Source organism: Schistocerca cancellata, chromosome 7 (genome assembly GCF_023864275.1).
Source record: "Schistocerca cancellata isolate TAMUIC-IGC-003103 chromosome 7, iqSchCanc2.1, whole genome shotgun sequence".
NCBI lineage: Eukaryota > Metazoa > Arthropoda > Insecta > Orthoptera > Acrididae > Schistocerca > Schistocerca cancellata.
Window position 1 is genome coordinate 398,787,969 of NC_064632.1, and position 22,672 is coordinate 398,810,640.

At 41.2% G+C, this 22,672-nt stretch overlaps 1 protein-coding gene across 1 annotated transcript in view; it reads right to left on the minus strand.

Moving 5' to 3' along the window:
* Positions 1-564: 564 nt before the first annotated feature.
* The window catches only part of LOC126092461 (palmitoyltransferase ZDHHC23-B), a 79,012-nt gene continuing 56,904 nt past the window's right edge, over positions 565-22,672 (minus strand). The window contains exons 4-5 of the mRNA XM_049908062.1: positions 16,873-17,049; positions 565-1,611 (exon numbers count right to left, since the gene is read on the minus strand). Coding sequence (XP_049764019.1) covers positions 1,458-1,611; positions 16,873-17,049 — 331 coding nt within the window. The 3' untranslated portion in view covers positions 565-1,457. The remainder of the gene's footprint in view (positions 1,612-16,872; positions 17,050-22,672) is intronic.

Sequence of the window (22,672 nt, forward strand, 5' to 3'; positions counted from 1 at the left end):
TACTCCGTATTTGATACCCATGAAGGTAAACCATGCCAAATACTAGTCTTCTACAACATATAATCATTAATGTAGCTTGAAGTGTACCAACAAAATTATGATAAGATTATTAATGTTATGAATATGGACTTCTCACCCAGGTCATTAAGCATTCAAATATACTGAAACTTTATTAACATTTTAGTATCTTAATATCTGCCAGTATTATGCTGAATGTTACAGTCAGCAAAATAATGGAATATTAAAAAAGTCAGCTATTAGATGTTTATTTGCTGACCTAGGTCCAAGTATACTATTTAAATGTGGAAATTAATTTCATAATTATGATCTGGAACTTGTAATACAGACAATGAAACTAACTTTAGTTGTTCCATTTATTCTTGAAGTATTTATTTCAACATTTCATTAACATCTAGCAAAAAAAAAAACACACACACACACACACACACACACACACACACAGAGAGAGAGAGAGAGAGAGAGAGAGAGAGAGAGAGAGAGAGAGAGAGAGAGAGAGAGAGAGAGGGGGGGGGGGGGGGGAGGGGGAGGGGGGGGGGGGAGAGAGAGAGAGAGCACTGCGTATCACAGAATGGTTCACTTGAGTATCACGGTTATGCCAATAGCTCCTCCAAAAGATCAACGACAGAAAAATTACAAAAATTATGTACAATGTTCACCATTCCCTTTAATCTCAGGTGATAGTTAATCTGTAATTAGTGCAGTGATATTTACCTCATTCAGTTTTTTTTCTATGCTAGTCATTTATCTGGTAAAAATAGACAAAATGAAACTAATGAAACTATGTTGATAGTAGTAGATGAATAAAGACACACATTGTAGACAGTTAAACGATAACCTTAGGAACAAAAAATGTAAAATATTGTATTTTAAAGGTTCAACACAAGCATTCTATAAGTACAAAGAAAAACATACACATATGAAATGAGAGAGAATAAGAATGTTGTGATGAGTGTATAAATAAAACCTACAATTAATACTGGTTGAAAAGTGGGATGCATATGTATAAAAATATAAGAACTATACAAATAAGTTCACTTAGTTTCTTCTCCATTTTATCAGCATGTCTCTGGACATAACATCTCCTTTACAGAAATTTGCACACATTCTCTGTTCTCCTCATTATGTCCCAATGAGAAGTATTCGGATCTAAAAGCGGAAGTTCAACGCCTCCATTGGTTCTCCTTTGAAAACAATTGCGGTGTATTCACTTTCAGCTTACTTCCTGATTTTTTTTTCCATGTAATCATACATTAGATGGTAAATGGATGAAAATACTCTGCAGTTAACAGAAATAATTTTCTTGCAATACTTTATATTTTAAGTTTACTGTCCGCTTGGAACTCCTGCTATTGTCTTATCTGCCATACTGGCCAAGGAGTGTAGCCAAAGGCAACTCCAGTAGATAGCCTTCCATCACAGTCTTATCGGAAACAATCTCATGCGACAGGCAACTGGTAATCGTGCGAGGATGTCAATCGCTTTCGGGACCAAGAGTCCCTTGTCAACATCCAGCCATGCCGCAGAAGAATTGGTAATAAGAATGCTGCCATAATCAGTGCATATAAAGCACAAACAAAGCACAGTGCAATCCTGCAACAAAGAGGAGCAATAAACACGACATGATTAACATTTCCTGCTTAAGCATTATACATTAATATTTAAGAATACTTTTTTGAGTTAACTAGGAATCTGAGACCATCTTAACAAAAATTAATAATTTCTACTAGAAATAAGAAACAAAAAACTCTTCTCATTTCTTATCCTAATAATCCATAGAATTCCACAAATATGTTGCCTACTCAGAAGTAATCAGTCATGAATAAACTTAAAACAATATCCAATTTCTACACTGCTTTACTCGGATGCCATATTTGCAACAGTGATAAGCAATAGGGCTTGAAATGACACTGGCACACACTGACACACACACACACACACACACACACACACACACACACACACACACACACACACACACACACACACACACACCCCTTCCACTAGGGTGAGATGAACACTTGTAGAAAAAAGATGAACACCAAAACAAACAAAATGCATAGAAAGGGTGACAGAGGGTTAATTAAAATGGAGGGATGGTGAAGGTCTTGGAGAGAAGGCCAGACACCCACCCTCAGATGGTACAATAATAACCGCCCTCATGTATAAAACTAAAACTGCTGTTGGGGCACTGTCAACCAACACTGTAGGTAGTGTGCTGGGAAGGTTAAAAGTCTGCTGCAGAGTGGCTAAAATTGGGCAGTCCAACAAGATGTGGACGGCAGTCATAGGGGAGCCACAGCGACACCAAAGTGGGTCCTCGCAACAGAGATGACCATGTGATAGTCACGTATGGCTGATGCGGAGCCAGTAGAGGACAACAGATTTCCTGTGATTGGTTCGCATAGATGACCACAACACATCTGTCATCTCCCTAATAACACATCGTTTATTTGGTGTACTGAGGGTCTGCCATTCTGTATCCCAGGTTGCAAAAACTTTGTGGAGTGACAAAAAGTTCTGTATAAAAATTGGGAGCAGGCCCCGCAGACCCCACTCATGCAGAGTAGTGAGGATGTGGTGTCTCCAAGTCATATCATAGGCCTTCATCAGGCCTATAAAAGACGGCAATCAGGTGTTGGTGCAAGGAAAAGTTCAAACGAATGGCAGTCTCCAGGTAAAGCAAGTTGTCAATGGTGGAGCATCCTTGGTGAAAACTGCCCTGCCACGGAACCAGCTTACCATATGTTCGAGTAGCTTGCACAGAATGTTAGTGAGGCTGATGGAACAGTAGCTATCGACATCTAGTGGGTTCTTATAAGGCATTACCACTGGGATGATGATACTCTCCCACCACTGCAATTTGCCATTGCTCCAGATGCAGTTGAAGACAGCAAGGACGCAGTGCTGGGAGTCTGTTGACAGATGTTTCAGCACTTGTGAATGGATGTGGGCTGAGCTAGGGGATGTGTCAGGACAGTCAGCAAGAGCACTGAGAAATTCCCACACACTGAAGGGAGCACTGTATGGCTTAAGGTTGTGTGGAGCAAAAGAGGGGTGTTGTCATTCCATCCTGTGTTTGAAGAGATGGAAGGTGGGGCGGTAATTCTCAGACCCAGAGGTGTGAGCATAGTGCTCAGCAAAATGCTATATGATTACATCTGGATTGGCAGATACAGCTCCAATTGTGGAAATGCCAGGTACAATTGCAGGCGTCAGATGGCAGTAAAATCGGCAGAGCTTGGTCCAAACCTGGGAGAGGAGGTTCATATTCCAATGGTGGAGACATAGCATTCCCAACACTCCTGCTTCCTTCGTTTGACGAGGAGGCGAACCTGGGCATGGAGCCATTTGAAAGCAATAAGGTTCTCCAGGGAGGGGTGGTGCTTATGATGTTGGAGGGCCCACCTATGGTTTCTAATGGCCACAGTGATTTCCGGCGATCACCAAGGCACTGACTTCCGCCAGGTGTAGCTGGAGGAACAAGGAATTGCCAATTCAGCTGTGGTAGTAATGGCATTAGTGATTGTGTGAATCACCTCATTGATGGTTGCATGCAATCGGAATTCAATGGCAGTAGCGGACGTGAAAGTATCCCAGTCAGCCTTGGGAAGAGCCCACATGGCAAGTGTCGAGATGAGGGACACAGGGGTAGGGATAGGAAGTGTGGAAACTGGTCACTAGCCCACTAATCGCCATGTGCTCTCCAGTGGACAGATGGAAGGAGGCCAGGACTTCCAACTGAGAAATCAATGGCTGAGCAAGTGCCATGTGCCACACTGAAATGTGTGGGGACACCTGTATTTATGAGGCAAAGGTCAAGGTGAGTTAGTAGGTCCTCAACGTCTTTAACATAGCCAGTAACCTTGGTTCCACCCCACAAAGGGTTATGGGCATTAAAATCATCCAGAAGGAGAAAAGGTTGGGGGAGTTGCGAAATGAGTGCAGCCACGACATGGGGCGGTGTGTCACCATCTGGAGGGAGGTAGATGTTCCTCCATTGTCCTCACCCTGACAGCCACAGCTTCTAAAGGTGTTTGAAGAAGCAGAGGTTTGTTTTAGACAGAGGTAAGGACACAGATGCATACTCCACCTGACGATCTGTTACAGTCAGGATGGTTTTTTTAGTACCCCTGATAGCCACGAAGGGTGGGAGTCTGCATTGCGGGTAACCAGGTTTCCTGAAGGACAATACAAAAAGTAGGTGTACTGCTTCAAAGTTGACATAACTCAGCCAGGTGAGAGAAAAAAACCACCACAGTTCCACTGGAGAATGACGCTTTCTGTCAGCTAGGATGGCATGAAGTGACCAAGGAGGCAAATTAGGCCTCAGCATCACCTGTCGCCACTGATTGAGTGTTGGCATCCAGTGCCAAAGCTGTGGGGGAGTGCTGGTGCGGGGACCACTGTAGCTTCCTGTTTCTTAGTGGACTTCTTCTTTGATAGTTTGTCCTCTCTCCACTCCTAAGGGACTTGCTGGAAGGGCTTCTTGGAAGTAGCTTCAGATACAGAGGAAGACCTTGAAGTCCTTCAACCAGCAGCCAGTGGCGCTTTCAGCCACTGGCTAGTTTCCCAAGTAGAAGCTTTGGGAGCAACAGAAGATGTGCCCCCAGCCAGCTGGAGGAGTTAGGAAGATGGGCAGCACTGAGGGCCCATTGGGGCAGGCTTAGATGATGGGCATAATGGTGTCACTGATGGCGACACTGTCACGGCAGCAGCATAAGAAGATAGCATTCAAATAGGGTTTACCTTTCATATTTGAGTTTAGCCTCACGGTATGACAGCCTTTCCAGGGTCTTGTACTCCATGATTTTCTGCTCCTTTTGGAGTACCGGGCAGTCAGGTGAGCAGGAGGAGTGGTGCTCTACACAGTTCACGCAGGTGGGAGGTGGCATACATGGAGTACTCGGATGCAGCAAACGTCCACAGTCTCTACATGTGGTGGTGGACTTGCACTGGAAGGACATGTGCCCAAATTTCCAGTACTTACAGCCCTGCATAGGGAGAGGGACGTAAGGTTTGACATCACATCGGTATACCTTCACTTTGAACTTTTCAGGTAACAAATCACTCTCAAAGCCCAAGATGAAGACACCAGTAGCAATCCTATTGTCTTTGGGTCCCCTGTAAATGTACCAGATGAAATGAGCACGTGTCATTCTAAATTGGCGCATAGCTCATCATCGAACTGCAACAGGAGTTCATGATGAAAAATAATTCCCTGGACCATGTTGAAGCTTTTATGGGGAGTGACTGAAACAGGTATATCACCCAGCTTGTCACAGGTGAGTAACACCCAGAACTGGGTTGGGGATGCTGTCTGAATCAAAACCCACCCACTGTGCATTTTGGACAGCACTGTCACTTCCCCAAATTTATCCCTCCAGGTGCTCAACAAAAAGTAGAGACTTCGTATCCAGAAAGGAGTTCGCATCAGCTCTGTTGCACAGTAAGTAACAAGGTAAATATAGATCCCATTGTTATGTAGCCCTACATTCCTCCCATGGTGTTGCTAGGGAGGAGAACAATTTAGGGCCATACCTATCAGCATTATAATCAACCTTCTCTTTCTTACAGACTGCTGGGGCTATTCGGTCCACAGTAAAAGATGACTTGATCCGCTTCATTGTGGGTCATCTGCCCTGATGCCACCCACTCCAATCAAGTGCTCTCCTCACAGGTGCCACCCAGCCACAGCAAAGGCCACCTGGCATGATGGTGGTTGCCACGAGTGTGATCCCTATGATGTCAGGAGGATACCACCAAATGGATACACGACGGCCCCACCACAACGGACTGGTTACCATGTTGGATGCTGGGTGCAGAGAAATCAAATATTGTCTTAGGCAAAAGAGGGCAGAGAACTATGGAAGTACATGGTGTACCCTGTAATGCGTTCCTTGCTCAGATAACTGGATTGCAGATGGAGATGCAGATCCAGGACAATATGAGGTGGAAAAGGCCTAACTGCACACTGGATATATGGTGCACCACGTAAGGCATCCATCCCCAAATGGTCCGCACTTCTGTATAATTTGGAAAGTGGGATGTCGAACCATAAAATGGGACCTGAACTTATAGGGCCAAAAAGTGGGAGACTCCTTTTAGTTGCCTCTTATGACAGGCAGGAACACCTTGGGCCTATCCTAAACCCCGGACCCACAAGAGGGGTGTAATTAGTCTGAACAAAACTGAGAATACAGGAAATCTGCTTCATATTGTCTGCTGTAAAACTGATGGAGGATTATATAAATAGATGATGGAGGAAGGAGAAAGGAAAGGGAGAAGGAACTGTTGATGTCAGTTGTTTCTGGACTTTATGCCGAATTAGCGACGATGAGTGAAAACGTGTGCAGTGCCAGGTTTCAAACCTGGGATATCCTACTTACTAGGCAGTTGTGTTAACCACTGCACTATGCAGATACAGTGTTTATCGAAATTGCATGGACTATCCTCCCGGCTAACCACATTCCCACCTCACGCTATCTATCAGCAGTTGCCATCCATGTCCTTCATACTCGCTACTTCAAGGTTCCCACTGGAGTTCGAACGTTATTTCAGGCATGTCTCTAAGAACAGAAACTGTGCACTGACATATAATTGATTAATGATTCTTGACCATGTACAAGGTAAGTGCAGAGGTTTGTTGGGGGATCAGCTACAAAACAATAACTTATGTTAAAAAGGTATGGAGGAGAGAAACAAATGTTTAGTTGAAGTGCTGAGTCAGCATTTTAAGAGTGTACACGTAATGCAATCCTTAGCATACTGCCTGCAGAAGTACGGCATTCAAGTTAAGATTCTCAGTCGGGCACAATATTTTTACTTAATACAAATGTTCAAAAGCTATGAAATACCACTTAACCACAAGAAAGAGGCATAAGAAACCAAAAGCAACACCTGATCAAATATTATGTCAATATAATAGGTAAACAGTGTTAGAGACAGAACAATGTTCCTTACATATTTCAGAATGTCAAGGAGCATTTCAATGCGTTAAAGAAATAATTAACTGACACAAATGAAATGGGATGGTGAAATTTAAAATTTTCTCAGTGAATTAAATGTTCAAAGAGATTTTGGGACTGCAGTTGGTCATTGTAAACTTCACTACACGATATTTCAACTGGACACCTGCCAGTCATCTCCAGGTGAGCCATTGAAGACTGACAAAGACGTTCTCTGCTCCGCTTTGTATAACATGTGTAACATGCTGATAGTATTGCTGCATGTATGTCTGAGTCACAGTGATAGAAGAACCACACTGTCTGGCGGCAGCGCCCTTACTGGTGGAACTGCAATGATCAACTGCTTTTGGCATTACCGCTTGCCGAAGTCATCGGAGTATCCTGGCATCTTCGTCTGGAGCATATCTTGGAGATGACAGGATTACATGCATTATCTAGCTGGTAGCTGGTGTCACGGTTCATTGGATTTTCCACGATGTGTATTTTAATGGATTCTTTCATAACGGAGTCCCAAAAAGATGTTGCTGTGGCCAAAATTAATGTTTTGTCATACTCTTTTGAATGTCCATCAGAGATACAGTGTTCCGCAACTGTAAACTTGCTCGGTTGCAGGAGGTGAGTGCAACATTTATTTTCTGTGAAACGTTCTTCCACTGTGCATGTTGTTTGTCCTATATCGGCCATACCGTATTGGCAAGATATTTTGTAAATTCCCCCCTTCTGCAATAACAAATTATCCTTCACTGATCCCAGCAGGTCCAAAATCTTAGATGGTGGGCAGAAAATCACTTTCACATGAAACTTACTAATCATTCTTGCTATTTTGAAAGAAATATTTCCAACAGAGGGAAGAAAAGCTACAGACTTTGCTAGCACATTATCCTCTTCATCCAATTCCCAGTTCTTGGTTTTAGCTGATAAAGCCCTGTTAATTTGCCATGTCGAGTATCCATTGTTTCCGAACACCTTAAATGTGCAAGCTCTTTAGGTAAACTAACTGCACCTGGCACTGTATGGGCCCTGTGTGCAAGGGTTTAAGCATGCTCAGTTTGGAATGGGTGATGGCAACTTAAAGAGTGCAAGTACAAATCTGTATGAATAGGCTTACAGTAAACAGAATGTCCCAGAGAGGTGTCAGTCCTCTGTCTAACCAAAACACCCAGGAATGGGAGACAACCATCTTTCTCTAATTCAATAGTAAATTGAATGTTCTGATGAATGGAGTTAAGATGATGAAAAAACTTCATTAACTTATCTTCTCCATGGGGCCACACTAAGAAAATATCACCCATGTACCTGCAAAAAACAACTGGTTTAATGACCACTGATTCAAGTGCTCTTTCCTCAAAATCCCCCATAAAAAGGTAAGCCACCAGGGGAGACAAGGGGCTGCCCATGGTGATGCTGTCAGCCTGTTCAAAATATTCTTGGTTCAACATAAAATAGGTTGACAAAAGAGCATGCGCAAACAAAGCAGTGATGTCCGACAAACTGTTTTCCAATTAGTGCCAAGGAATAAGCATGAGATACCTTTGCAAAAAGAGGTACTACATCAAAACTCGCTAAAAGATCTACATCTACATCTATACTCTGCAAGCCACCTGACGGTGTGTGGCGGAGGGTACCTTGAGTACCTCTATCGGTTCTCCCTTCTATTCCAGTCTCGTATTGTTCGTGGAAAGAAGGATTGTCGGTATGCCTCTGTGTGGGCTCTAATCTCTCTGATTTTATCCTCATGGTCTCTTCGCGAGATATATGTAGGAGGGAGCAATATACTGCTTGACTCTTCGGTGAAGGTATGTTCTCGAAACTTCAACAAAAGCCCATACCGAGCTACTGAGCGTCTCTCCTGCAGAGTTTTCCACTGGAGTTTATCTATCATCTCCGTAATGCTTTCGCGATTACTAAATGATCCCGTAACGAAGTGCGCTGCTCTCCATTGGATCTTCTCTATATCTTCTATCAGCCCTATCTGGTATGGATCCCACACTTCTGAGCAGTATTCAAGCAGTGGGCGAACAAGCGTACTGTAACCTACTTCCTTTGTTTTCGGATTGCATTTCCTTAGGATTCTTCCAATGAATCTCAGTCTGGCATCTGCTTTACCGACGATCAACATTATATGATCATTCCATTTTAAATCACTCCTAATGCGTACTTCCAGATAATTTATGGTATTAACTGCTTTCAGTTGCTGACCTGCTATTTTGTAGCTAAATGATAAAGGGTCTATCTTTCTGTGTATTCACAGCACATTACACTTGCCTACATTGAGATTCAATTGCCATTCCCTGCACCATGCGTCAATTCCAAACTACTTATGTGGAGTGAAGTTTACAATGATCGGCTGCAATCCAGATATCTCTTCGAACATACAAATCACAGGGAAAATTTTAAATTTCGCATCAAACGCCTTTATGAGGAGGAGGTAGCCTCACTTGTGAGAAGTTTCAACAAGCTGAGTGGTAAGAGAGCAAAACTTTTAAGTTTTTATAATGAAATGTCAGAACCATGACATAATACCAAAATTTGCCAGAGTGACACATTTTATTAAGACTGCCTCTGAACGGAAGATAACAGAGAAGACCAGTCATACTACTGTTAAGGAGAGAATCTGTTATATGAGACAGAAGTTGTACGGCGTTTCAGAAGAACTGTTCAACCTACATCTGAGGGCTGCAGCACTTCTTTCTAGGGAATAACTGCACAGCGTTCTGTTATTAATTTCACGGAGAAGAATTTGGTCAATGTCTGTTTTGTCCAAAGGACTCAATTTTGCATCTACACCTAGTTCACTACCTCTGATAAGTTTCATGAGTGACACTGAAGAAGCTGTATGATGTCTTCCTATGGATGCTGCTGAAGAAACAAGAAGAGAAACTTGCTGTGCTCTTTTGAAAGCTCCTCCTCAGTGCAGTAATATAACCTCTGAAGGGAGGGCTGCACTATGAAATCTCTGAGAGGATCCGGATAATAGTGGTGCTGTTACCTCATAGTTTGTATTTGGAGATGTATGGCCTACTTAGTGATATTATGTACAGGAAGACTCATCACGACCCTACAGCATGTATGCAATGGAAGACATATACTGTATTTACTCAAATCTAAGCCGCACTTTTTTTCGGGTTTTTGTAATCCAAAAAACTGCCTGCGGCTTAGAATCGAGTGCAAAGTAAGTGGAAGTTCTGAAAAATGTTGGTAGGTGCCGCCACAACTAACTTCTGCCATTGAATATATGCAGCACTACACAGGCATGCTTTGCAGGCACAAGGATAAAAACTGGCGCAAAAACCTCTGCGTCAGTAAACAAATAAAAAAAAGGGTGAAAGACGAGCTTTTTTCTCTGCCCCGAGTTTCGACGACTGCATTTTCATTTTCATACATTATCCAATGAAGTAAACACATATTCCGTATTGTTCATTTTCGAATGTAGCAACATTTCAATGTACTATGAAAATGATAGACTGATCTGGCCTTGTAACAATAACCAAAACGGCCTTGCTGTGCTGGTACTGCGAACAGCTGCAAGCAAGTGGAAACTACGGCCGTAACTTTTCCCGAGGGCATGCAGCTTTACTGTATGATTAAATGATGATGGCGTCCTCTTGTGTAAAATATTCCGGAGGTAAAAAAGTCCCCCATTCGGATCTCCGGGCGGGGACTACTCAAGAGGATGTCGTGATCACGAGAAAGAAAACTGGCGTTCTACGGATCGGAGCGTGGAATGTCAGATCCCTTAATCGGGCAGGTAGGTTAGAAAATTTAAAAATGGAAGTGGATAGGTTAAAGTTAGATACAGTGGGAATTAGTGAAGTTCGGTGGCAGGAGGAACAAGACTTCTGGTCAGGTGACTACAGGGTTATAAACACAAAGTCAAATAGGGGTAATGCAGGGGTAGGTTTAATAATGAATAGGAAAATAGGAATGCAGGTAAGCTACTACAAAAAGCATAGTGAACGCATTATTGTGGCCAAGACAGAAACGAAGCCCACACCTACTACAGTAGTACAAGTTTATATGCCAACTAGCTCTGCAGATGACGAAGAAATTGAAGAAATGTATGATGAAATAAAAGAAATTATTCAGATAGTGAAGGGTGACGAAAATTTAATAGTCATGGGTGACTGGAATTCGGTAGTAGGAAAAGGGAGAGAAGGAAACGTAGTAGGTGAATATGGATTGGGGCTAAGAAATGAAAGAGGAAGCCGCCTGGTAGAATTTTGCACAGAGCACAACTTAATCATAGCTAACACTTGGTTTAAGAATCATGAAAGAAGGTTGTATACATGGAAGAACCCTGGAGATACTAAAAGGTATCAGATAGATTATATAATGGTAAGACAGAGATTTAGGAAACAGGTTTTAAATTGTAAGACATTTCCAGGGGCAGATGTGGACTCTGACCACAATCTATTGGTTATGACCTGTAGATTAAAACTGAAGAAACTGCAAAAAGGTGGGAATTTAAGGAGATGGGACCTGGATAAACTGAAAGAACCAGAATTTCAGGGAGAGCATAAGGGAACAATTGACAGGAATGGGGGAAAGAAATACAGTAGAAGGAGAATGGGTAGCTTTGAGGGATGAAGTAGTGAAGGCAGCAGAGGATCAAGTAGGTAAAAAGACGAGAGCTAGAAGAAATCCTTGGGTAACAGAAGAAATATTGAATTTAATTGATGAAAGGAGAAAATATAAAAATGCAGTAAATGAAGCATGCAAAAAGGAATACAAACGTCTCAAAAATGAGATCGACAGGAAGTGCAAAATGGCTAATTAGGGGTGGCTAGAGGACAAATGTAAGGATGTAGAGGCTTATCTCACTAGGGGTAAGATAGATACTACCTACAGGAAAATTAAAGAGACCTTTGGAGATAAAGAGAACCACTTGTATGAACATCAAGAGCTCAGATGGAAACCCAGTTCTAAGCAAAGAAGGGAAAGCAGAAAGGTGGAAGGAGTATATAGAAGGTCTATACCAGGGCGACGTACTTGAGGACAATATTATGGAAATGGAAGAGGATGTAGATGAAGATGAAATGGGACATACGATACTGCATGAAGAGTTTGACAGAGCACTGAAAGACCTGAGTCGAAACAAGGCCCCAGGAGTAGACAACATTCCATTGGAACTACTGACGGCCTTGGGAGAGCCAGTCCTGACAAAACTCTACCATCTGGTGAGCAAGACGTATGAAACAGGCGAAATACCCTCAGACTTCAAGAAGAATGTAATAATTCCAATCCCAAAGAAATCAGGTGTTGACAGATGTGAAAATTACCGAACTATCAGTTTAATAAGCCACAGCTGCAAAATACTAACACGAATTCTTTACAGACGAATGGAAAAACTGGTAGAAGCCGACCTCGGGGAAGATCAGTTTGGATTCCATAGAAATACTGGAACACGTGAGGCAATACTGACCTTACGACTTATCTTAGAAGAAAGATTAAGGAAAGGCAAACCTACGTTTCTAGCATTTGTAGACTTAGAGAAAGCTTTTGGCAATGTTGACTGGAATACTCTCTTTCAAACTCTAAAGGTGCCAGGGGTAAAATACAGGGAGCGAAAGGCTATTTATAATTTGTACAGAAACCAGATGGCAGTTATAAGAGTCGAGGGACATGAAAGGGAGTAAGACAGGGTTGTAGCCTCTCCCCAATGTTATTCAATCTATATATTGAGCAAGCAGTAAAGGAAACAAAAGAAAAATTCGGAGCAGGTATTAAAATCCATGGAGAAGAAATAAAAACTTTGAGGTTCGCCGATGACATTGTAATTCTGTCAGAGACAGCAAAGGACTTGGAAGAGCCGTTGAATGGAATGGATAGCGTCTTGAAAGGAGCAAAACAAGGATAATGGAATGTAGTCGAATTAAGTCGGGTGATGCTGAGGGAATTAGATTAGGAAATGAGACACTTAAAGTAGTAAAGGAGTTTTGCTATTTGGGGAGCAAAATAATTGATGATGGTCGAAGTAGAGAGGATATAAAATGTAGACTGGCAATGGCAAGGAAAACATTTCTGAAGAAGAGAAATTTGTTAACATCAAGTATAGATTTAAGTGTCAGGAAGTCGTTTCTGAAAGTATTTCTATGGAGTGTGACCTTGTATGGAAGTGAAACATGGACGATAAATAGTTGGGACAGGAAGAGAATAGAAGCTTTCGAAATGTGGTGCTACAGAAGAATGCTGAAGATTAGATGGGTAGATCATATAACTAATGAGGAAGTATTGAATAGGATTGGGGAGAAGAGATGTTTGTGGCACAACTTGTCCAGAAGGAGGGATCAGTTGGTAGGACATGTTCTGAGGCATCAAGGGATCACCAATTTAGTATTGGAGGGCAGCGTGGAGGGTAAAAATCGTAGAGGGAGACCAAGAGATGAATACACTAAGCAGATTCAGAAGGATGTAGGTTGCAGTAGGTACTGGGAGATGAAGAAGCTTGCACAGGATAGAGCAGCATAGAGAGTTGCATCAAACTAGTCTCAGGACTGAAACCATAACAACAAACAATGAAAATCTGACTGGCAAGACTGTTTGGGATGTTTGTCAATATGGTCAACTCTAAATTCTGAATTTTTTCCTACCTGTGAGAAGAGATGGTTGCTAATAGGAACTCTTATGAACTGTGAATCACTTGCAGTATTCTCTTCACCATAAGAATAATAGGAATATAAACATTTTGCCATGTATTCTTTCATGTTTGCTGGTATCTCATTTAAATCCTGTCTGCCTAATAAACTACGAAACTAGAGTGAGACAGCAGCAAATGCCGAAGAATATACGTATCATGTCATTTTTATATTCGTATTATTCTTATGCCTCATAGTGATACAGTCAGAATTGAAGCACGGCAGTTGACTAGATTTTTAAATCTAAGATGACTCTAATTTCTGTGCAGAATGTAATGTACTGTAAAGGCATAAAATTTTCACTAAACTCTCGTTCAGAACATCTTCTATCATACACAGTCTATTATTTGGTTCTTGTTGATCATTATCAAAGAAAGCAGCAGTGTAAGTAACAACAAATAGCAGTCTCTTGCCATTGTTTCGCTAATGAGACGATTCCTCTCTATTTTTTCTTTTTTAATTGAAAGCAGCGGTAGCGTGCACAAAAGCAAGCCATGCCGCGAGAGGTGACATGTCGTTAACACTCACTATCAGAACGCGACAAACAGTGCACGACACAGTACAGTAATGCATCTTCATCTTAGAGTGACGTAAACACCTATAACAAAGAGAAAGGCACTTATCAGATCAAAGAAAAATAAGCAATCGATTCAAACTAGACGAAGCACGTGAAAAAGGAAGGGTACCCGAATAAATACGGACGGAGCGCCTGACGCATAGCAATGGCTACCTGGTAAAGCTTAACTGCTAAGTTTACAACTCGACCCAAACTACTGTAGCTGTATCATCATTCATTCCACCTAAATTGTGTCTCGTATTACAACGGACCAACTTTGTTTCGATTTGGAGGTGCGGCCTATAACTTTTCTCTCCCCTCGAATTTCGAGTCTCAAATTTCAGGTGCGGCTTAGATTCGGGAAATTTTTTTTCTCTTGATTTCCAGTCTCATTTTTCAGGTGCAGCTTAGATTCGAGTGCGGCTTAGATTCGAGTAAATACGGTACAATCCTGAATGCTTCCTTGTTACCTCCAGACACCATCTGGCAGTTAAGACCATATGGCAGCTTACCACAAAGACTTTAGGGTCTTCCTAAATTGCACAAAGGTCTTCCTTTATGGCCTGTAGTGAGAAATATTGATGCTCTCATATATGGTTTAGCCAAAACATCTCTATTTCTTTCTATGACTATTCATTGGTAAATGTCCACATCATACACGGAACGCTGCCGATTTTATCAACAGCTGGGGGCTTTCCACCTAAGTAGTTTGGATCTTATAGCGAGTTTTGATGTAGTATCTCTTTTTACAAAGGTTCCTCTTGCTGATTCCTTGGCACTAATTGGTAAAAAGTTTCAGTCAGACATCACCGCTTTGTTTCAACACACTCTTTCCTCGGCCTATTTCACGTTTAACTAAGAATATTTCGAACAGACTAACGACATCGGCATGGGCATCTCCTTGCCTCCTCTGGTGGCTAACTTTTTTGTGGAGTATTTTCAGGAATGATCATTTGGATCAGCAGTTCTTAAGCCAACTGTTTTTCGGAGGTATGTTGATGATACTTTCATAGTGTGGTCCCACAGAGAATGTAAGTTAATGGAGTTTTTACATCATCTTAACTCCATTCGTGAGAACATTACATTTACTATAGAATTAGAGAAAGATGGTTGTCTTCCATTCCTGGATGTTTTGGTTAGACGGAAGAGTGAAGGCTGTCGGGGAGATCCTGTTTATGCGTAAGCTCACTCACACTGATTTGTACTTGCACTCTTCAAGTTGCCATCAACCATACCAAACGATGAGCAGGCTTAAAACCCTCGTACACAGAGCCAATAAGTGTCGGATGCAGGTAGTTTACCTGAAGAGCTTGCACACTTGAGGACAGTGTTCAGAGACAATGGATACCTGAAACGGCAAATTAACAGGGCATTATCAGCTAAAACCAAGAACCAGGAAGTGGATAAAGAGGAGAATGCACCAGCAAATCCGGTAGCTTTTCTTCCCTTCGTTGGAAACATTTCCTTCAAAATAGCAATAATCCTTAGCAAGTTTCAAGTGAAAGTGATTTTCTGCCTGCCATGAAAGATTTTAGACTTGCTGGGATCAGTGAAGGATAATTTGTTGTCGTGTAAGGCAGGAATTTACCAAGTACCTTGTCTGTGTGGCATGGCCTATACAGGACAAACAACATGCACAGTGGAAGAACATTGCACAGAACATAAACGTTGCAGCCGCCTTCTGCAACCCATCAAGTCTGTAGTTGCATAATACTGTATCTCCAACAGACATTCAAAGGAGTGTGACAAAACATTAATTTTGGCCACAGTAACAGCTTTTTGGGACTCCACTATAAAAGATCCATTGAAACACGCATCACAGAAAATCTGATGAACCGTGACAGTGGCTACCAACTGGATAATGCAAAGAATCCAGTCATCTCCGAGATTTGCTCCAGACGAAGACGCCAGACTACTCAGATGACTGCAGCAAACGGCAATGCCAGACAGCTGATCCTTGCAGTACCTTCAGAGAGGGTGCTGCTGCCAGACACTGTGGTTGTTCTGTCACTGTGACTCTGACGCATGAGCAGTAACACTATCAGCATGCTATATAAGGTGGAGCGGAGAACGTATTTGTCAGTCCTCGATGGCTCACCTGAAGATGACTGACAGGTGTCCAGTCGAAATATCGTGGAGTGAAATTTATGACGACCAGCTGCAATCCCAAAATCTGTTCGAACAAAAATGGGATTGTTTGTGTTAATGAGAAACAATCTGTATACAATATTAGTGCACAACTGTTTGAACCTAGGGCTGTTTCTTCACAATGTGACTATTTTCAAACTGATAGGTCAAACCAGTGATTGTTGCATTCCACCAGAAAAAATAATCCATGTTCTGCTAGTAACTGTTGTTATTCCAACACACTGTACTTCAATGTTTGTGCTATAATAATGCCTTAAGGTTTTCTTTGACTGATGAGGGTATATTGAGAGGCACAAAGACTTCCTTCGGACCACTACAGTTCTCAAAGCTTCCATAAGGGAAGTGATGAAAAGCGGTGCTTAGAAACTCAGGATGCATACTACACAGTTGACCGAAGTATGCATCATCTGTACAACTATTTAATTAATAAGACTAAGACACACACACACACACACACACACACACACACACAAAATATTTTCCATGCTGAAACTAACGATTTCTATGCAATCAAAAATATCACGGTTTGGATACAGCTTTTACTTACTCAACGTCATGATAAACATCACTGCAGTCATATGGCAGCAATATAAAGTCCAACCAGAAGAAAGGTCGGCATACTGATGTGAGAATGAGGATAGAGCCATAAATGAGAGCTCCAGTACCTAATACCAGTGCTGTTATAAAGGCATGCCTGTTGTATTCTCCAATACAGCAGTCTAACCTGAAAAGGAGGAGAGGAAGAAAGATTAGGTTTGTAATGTCTTGTCAACAATTCCAAGCATGTAGAAGGAAACGGATTATATACTTTTTGAAGGGAGCAGCTCAGCATTTGTCTTAGGCAATTGCAGGTACCATAAATATGGATGGGTAGGTGAGGATCTCTGCATCAATTCTTCACAATGAAAGTACAATATTGAATATTCCATGAGGTATCTCTTACAGTACTGGTCTATACAAATCACATATCTTTCAGTCCAGTTTGTGTCCACCCATACTGTTTTTAAAAAGAGCTAAGCTTGTCACTTTAACCTTAATAATAATAATAATAATAATAATAATAATAATAATAATAATAATAAATGTTATCTATAGGTTATAAGACAGAAAAGATGACTGCCGTATATGGTGTAGGGAACCACAGGACTATTTCAAAAAAAAAAAAAAAAAAAAATTACATGCTATATGTGAAAATGGAGGATGAAGTGTGAGACAAATACAGGCATCATATTACAGTGCTGCAGTTACACCTGGCATATGTGTAACCTACTATGTAAATGATATGCTGAAGTGTCAAATAATACAGTCCGAGAAGACAAATTGAAGAAGAGGAATTATAGCCCAGGCTAAGAAGGCTGTAATACAGTGTAATATCTAAAACATAATTTACTATTTTTATTGAATATTACTACATTTTAATTGGCAATTAATTTTTTCAGCACATAAACTGCTAGAACCTTTTTATATTACATCACAGATTGAATTTCGTGCATAATTTGTCTAAATGTCAGAGTTTTTAGTTTTCTGTCATCAGTCTTTCCAGTATCAGTATGGGTATGAACAGGACACAATTCTGATGGCTCACGTTAAGTACATATTATAAGCATAATATATGTATATCAGAGTGGTGTACAATACTGAGTAACATAGCAATTTATGTGATGCTAAGTGGATGAATTTATTGGATTATTAAAATTAACATACACACATTTCTCATTTACTCCAGTAACCTGATTTGTACTCATTGTTAAGTATGTTTTCTTTCTGTTGAGTACTTCTCTTAATATAGTGGTGTTCCATAAGTTTGTGACCTAAGCAACTGCAAGAGCTAGTAAGAATTGTATGCAGAAGCAACTTTTTATCCTCGCAGATTGTTTTGATTGTTACGGTGCTAAACGTACCTACAAAATAACACAATTCAAATGAATACAATGTAAGTAAAGAATGGAATAACAACAATGTGAAAACCAAAGCCTTCACAGACAGGCACTACCCCTGAGTATGTTCTAGTCAAGGTCCTTCCGATCCCTCCTAATGTGGTGTTCCATCACCCATCCAGCCTACACAACATCCTAGTCCACCCCTACACCACCTCTTACAAAATGGGTAAAATCCCTGTGGAAGACCAGGGTGCAAAACTTGTCCAATCCACGAAACCAGCACTTCCCACTTCAGTCCTGTCACAGGCTTATCCTACTCCATCAGAGGCCGGGCCATCTGTGAAAGCAGCCATGTCATATCAACTCGGCTGAAAACACTGCACTGCTTTTTATGTTGATATGATTACCAGTCAGCCATCCAGCATAATGATTGGCCACCGCAAATCTGATGCCAAGAATGAAGTTGACCACACATTGGCACAATATGCAAACCGGTTGCTCCCCATCGAGCCGCTAGCCACTAACTCCCAATCCCTCTCCCTGGTTCCCACCTCCCCCCCACCCTCTCTACCCATCCTACCAGACATAACCCACATCACACCCTAGTCCACCTGCTGAAATGCAGCACCGTGCATCCAGCCGGCAGCATGTAGGGGCATTGGAGAGTGTGTGTGTGTGTGTGTGTGTGTGTGTGTGTGTGTGTGTGTGTGTGTGCGCGCGCGAGCGCGCGCGTGCGCTCATGCCAGTTTGGAAGGAGAACATTTGCATCCAAAAGCTCAAGTTTTTAGCTGTCTTTTTATTGTGCCTGTCTGCAACTCGAAGCAATCTATCGTTTTGACATAGTTCAAATTTGATTTATATTTAAGTCCACAAATATCAGATGTTTATAAGTAACTGAAGCATTTTGTAAAAGGGTAAAATGGAATAATATTTTTAATCATGTGGATGCTACTATAGTGCTCACAGAATGTAGAAGGTACTGATTCACTTCTGCAAAATAGTATCAAAATGTTTGAGCTTCTGCTTCCCAGTTATCTTTTAAACTACAGAAGCTTATGTTCACATCATTAAAAGGAGTTATATTACTACACACTGTCAGGGTACTTGCTTAGGATGTTTTAGATCCATAAAGCAATACAACATTGTAGTTCCCTGAAGGTTTTTCTTTCCTGCTGTTCCTCCCTTTTCTTCATTTGCACCTTGCAATAGTATCATCTGTTGCAACCTCCATCCAAGATAATTTTGGTGTCACGAGCAATACTGATACAAAGCCTCAGCTGTCGGGTTCTCTTGTGAGCACAGCACTGATGAAATGATGACTAAAAATGTTGAAACATTTAGCAGGGGACTACTGATTACTACCAGATGTATTCTCTTATTCAGTGCTGTGGTCCAAGCTTTCTGTCTAGTTGTGTGTTGCTTTTTCAAGGAAAACAACTTTGTTTCTGGAGGAGAATTACTGCATGTCAAGCTACAATCAATGACAGAACAATTACAACTGCCCTTCCTAGAGCCTGAAGCTCTAAATTCAGTCACTTTCACACTAACATGTTGGTTTAAATATAACCATTTACTCCTTTAAGAGAGTTGCAAAGGCTATTCACTGGAGTACAGCACTTGCAGTTTGCATGCTGCCTACAGTGACAGGAAAACAAAACCTGTCCATGTATTTTGACCATGCCAAAATTCTTTCCCTAACATGCAAATGGAGTTATCGCTCTATTTGTATCATACAAAATTTGTTGAAAGCTTAAATATAACCAAAACAAGAAAAGAATTGAAAACTAATCTTGAAATAACTTTAGAAAAATGTTACTCTGTATGGCTATTCTGGCTGCCTTCTTACAAAAGCAAGTACCCTTGGACATACGTTATCAGCACGGTGGGGAAATTACATTTTTCATTGGAACTTGCTTGCTTAACACTTTCCCATGACATAGTTACGTAATGTTTAACATGAGATAATATTGAAGTTTTTTTGTATGTCCCACATACACACTCTCACTCACTCATTTATTCACACAACAAAACAAATAGTTGTTAAATAAATATTAATCCTTTCTGAATTCTATGTTACAAAAATGAAAAACAGTGAATATTCTTAATTATAAAAAAAAAAAATCTAAAAAAATTGTTCTGTCATTTAGTGAGCTTCAATAATAATTCCAAATGATACTAAAAGACAAACTGCTAAGAATCCTAACTGACTTTAATCTTATAAATGTCGGTTTGGGGTGTTTTAGGTAATTTTCTCTAACTCTGAAAGTATGTCAAATAGAAAGCTGAGATTTTTACACAATCTTCTTTTTAATAGCAAAGGACAGTATATTGACTTTTAAATAAATTAAATAATATTTAATACAGTTTATTTAGATTCTTAGGGGCTTGAATATTCTGTCACTCTAACTGACACAGGTACCGCTTCCCACGGCTAGGCCAGCGACAGGTGCAAATGAGTCACGCTAAGATACAAACGGCTGTTTCTGTCACCACCAATGGCTCCAAAGCTACGAGCCGTACTGCAAAGTAGTGCAATAAATACTATTGTGTATTGACTCGCGATTTTACAGGGGGTGAAGAAACAGACGAATGAATAATCTGAACACGATGGAAATCAGTAGATGTGATGCACATGTACAGACAAACAAATGATTACAATTTCAAAAATTTTGGACAATTTACTCAAGGGAAAAAGCTTCACAAATTGAGCAAGTCAATAATGTGTTGGTCTACTTCTGCTGGCCCTTGTGCAAGCAGTTATTCAGCCTGGCACTGACTAACAGAGTTGTTAGCTGTGCTCCCTAGGGATACTGTGGCGGATTCTGTCCAACTGGCACATTACATCATCAAAATCCCAAGATGGTTGGAGACGCCTGCTGTTGAACTTGCTGACCACTGCTGGGTTAGGCAAGCACAAAGCTACACAGTAGAAATTCTTGCCTTGTGCGTGTGAGCAATATCTTGCTGAAGCGTGAAGCCAAGAAGGCTTGCCACGAAGAGCAACAAAACAGGGTGTAGAATATTGTTCATGTACCACTGTGCAGTGAAGAAGTTGCAAATGACAACCAAAGGAGTACTGCTATGAAAAGAAATTGCACCCCAGACCATCACTCTTGGATGTCAGGCTGTATGGCGGCCAACAGTCACGATGGTATCCCACTGCTGTCTGGGGCTTTTCCAGACACATCTTCAGCCCCGAATCTCATTAACTGCAGTAGAACTATCTTCAGTTATGAGCCTCACTTTGAATGAGTCCTGATGATAAGCAAAGACATGACTGGAGACACCACAGACAGCAGTGGGATACCAATCTGTCACCTGCAATATGGTCCAGCAACCAGGAGTGACAGTCTTGGGTGCCACTTCTTTTCATAATAGGACCCCTTCGGTTGCCATCCACAACACCCTTACAGCTCAGGATGTCAACTATGTTCTACGCCTCTCATAGCAAGCCATCCCCGGCTTACATTTCAGCAAGATAATGACCACCTGCACATTGCGGGAGTTCCTACTGCTTATCTTCATGCTTGCCAAACCCCACCTTGGCCAGCAAGATCTCTGTATCTCTCTTGACCATCTAACGTATCAATTGGACATAATTTGGCAAGATATCCCTCTGGAGAACACTTGATAACTCTATCAATCAATGTCAAGCTGAAAAACTGCTCGCACAAGGGCCAAACATGGACCAACACATTACTGACTTGCTCAATTTGTAAAGCTCTTTTTCTTGAATAAATCATCCCATATTTCTGAAACTTTAATCATTTGTTTATGTGTACATGCAAACATCTACAGATTTCCATCCCATTCAGATAGTTCCTTCGCAGTGTTTTTCCCCCCTCCTTATTGTGTATCACAATGTGTAGGTGTAGATACTGACTTTTCACCCATAACTGGCATCAAGCTAATGTCGCACTTCATAAGTTACCAGCTGCTTATAGCAAAACTTATCAAAAAACTATAAATACCCAATTGTTAGCCAATGGGAGACTATTGCTCAGTAGCTGTTATGATAAGGTATATTGCATGCACTGAATACTACACTTGTAGCTGTGACTTAGTCAAACCTTGGCAACAACTACTAACTATAATCAGTTCAGTCTACAATATGCCACTTTTTACTTAATATGTCATGCACAATAAGCTGATAGCTAATTGTTTTACTACGGGTCACTCTTCTTCAATATTTTGTCAGTGTGTCTTCCTCGCAGCAGTGTCCTATTCCGGTGACATCTGCCTGACCTTCCTGTGTCACACACAACTAAATTTTAACAGCACCACTGCAACAATTTCCACAAATATAGCTCATTTGCTACTGACATCACAATCCATTTACACTGAAGTGTAGGCCACATCAGAAGGCAGTCCTGTTTTGAACTGTTCTTAGCATGCTCCTCTACTAATCCCCAGTAGCCACTGAGATTTAATTTCCTTGGGATGCCTTACAAAGAACAGCACTAGTCC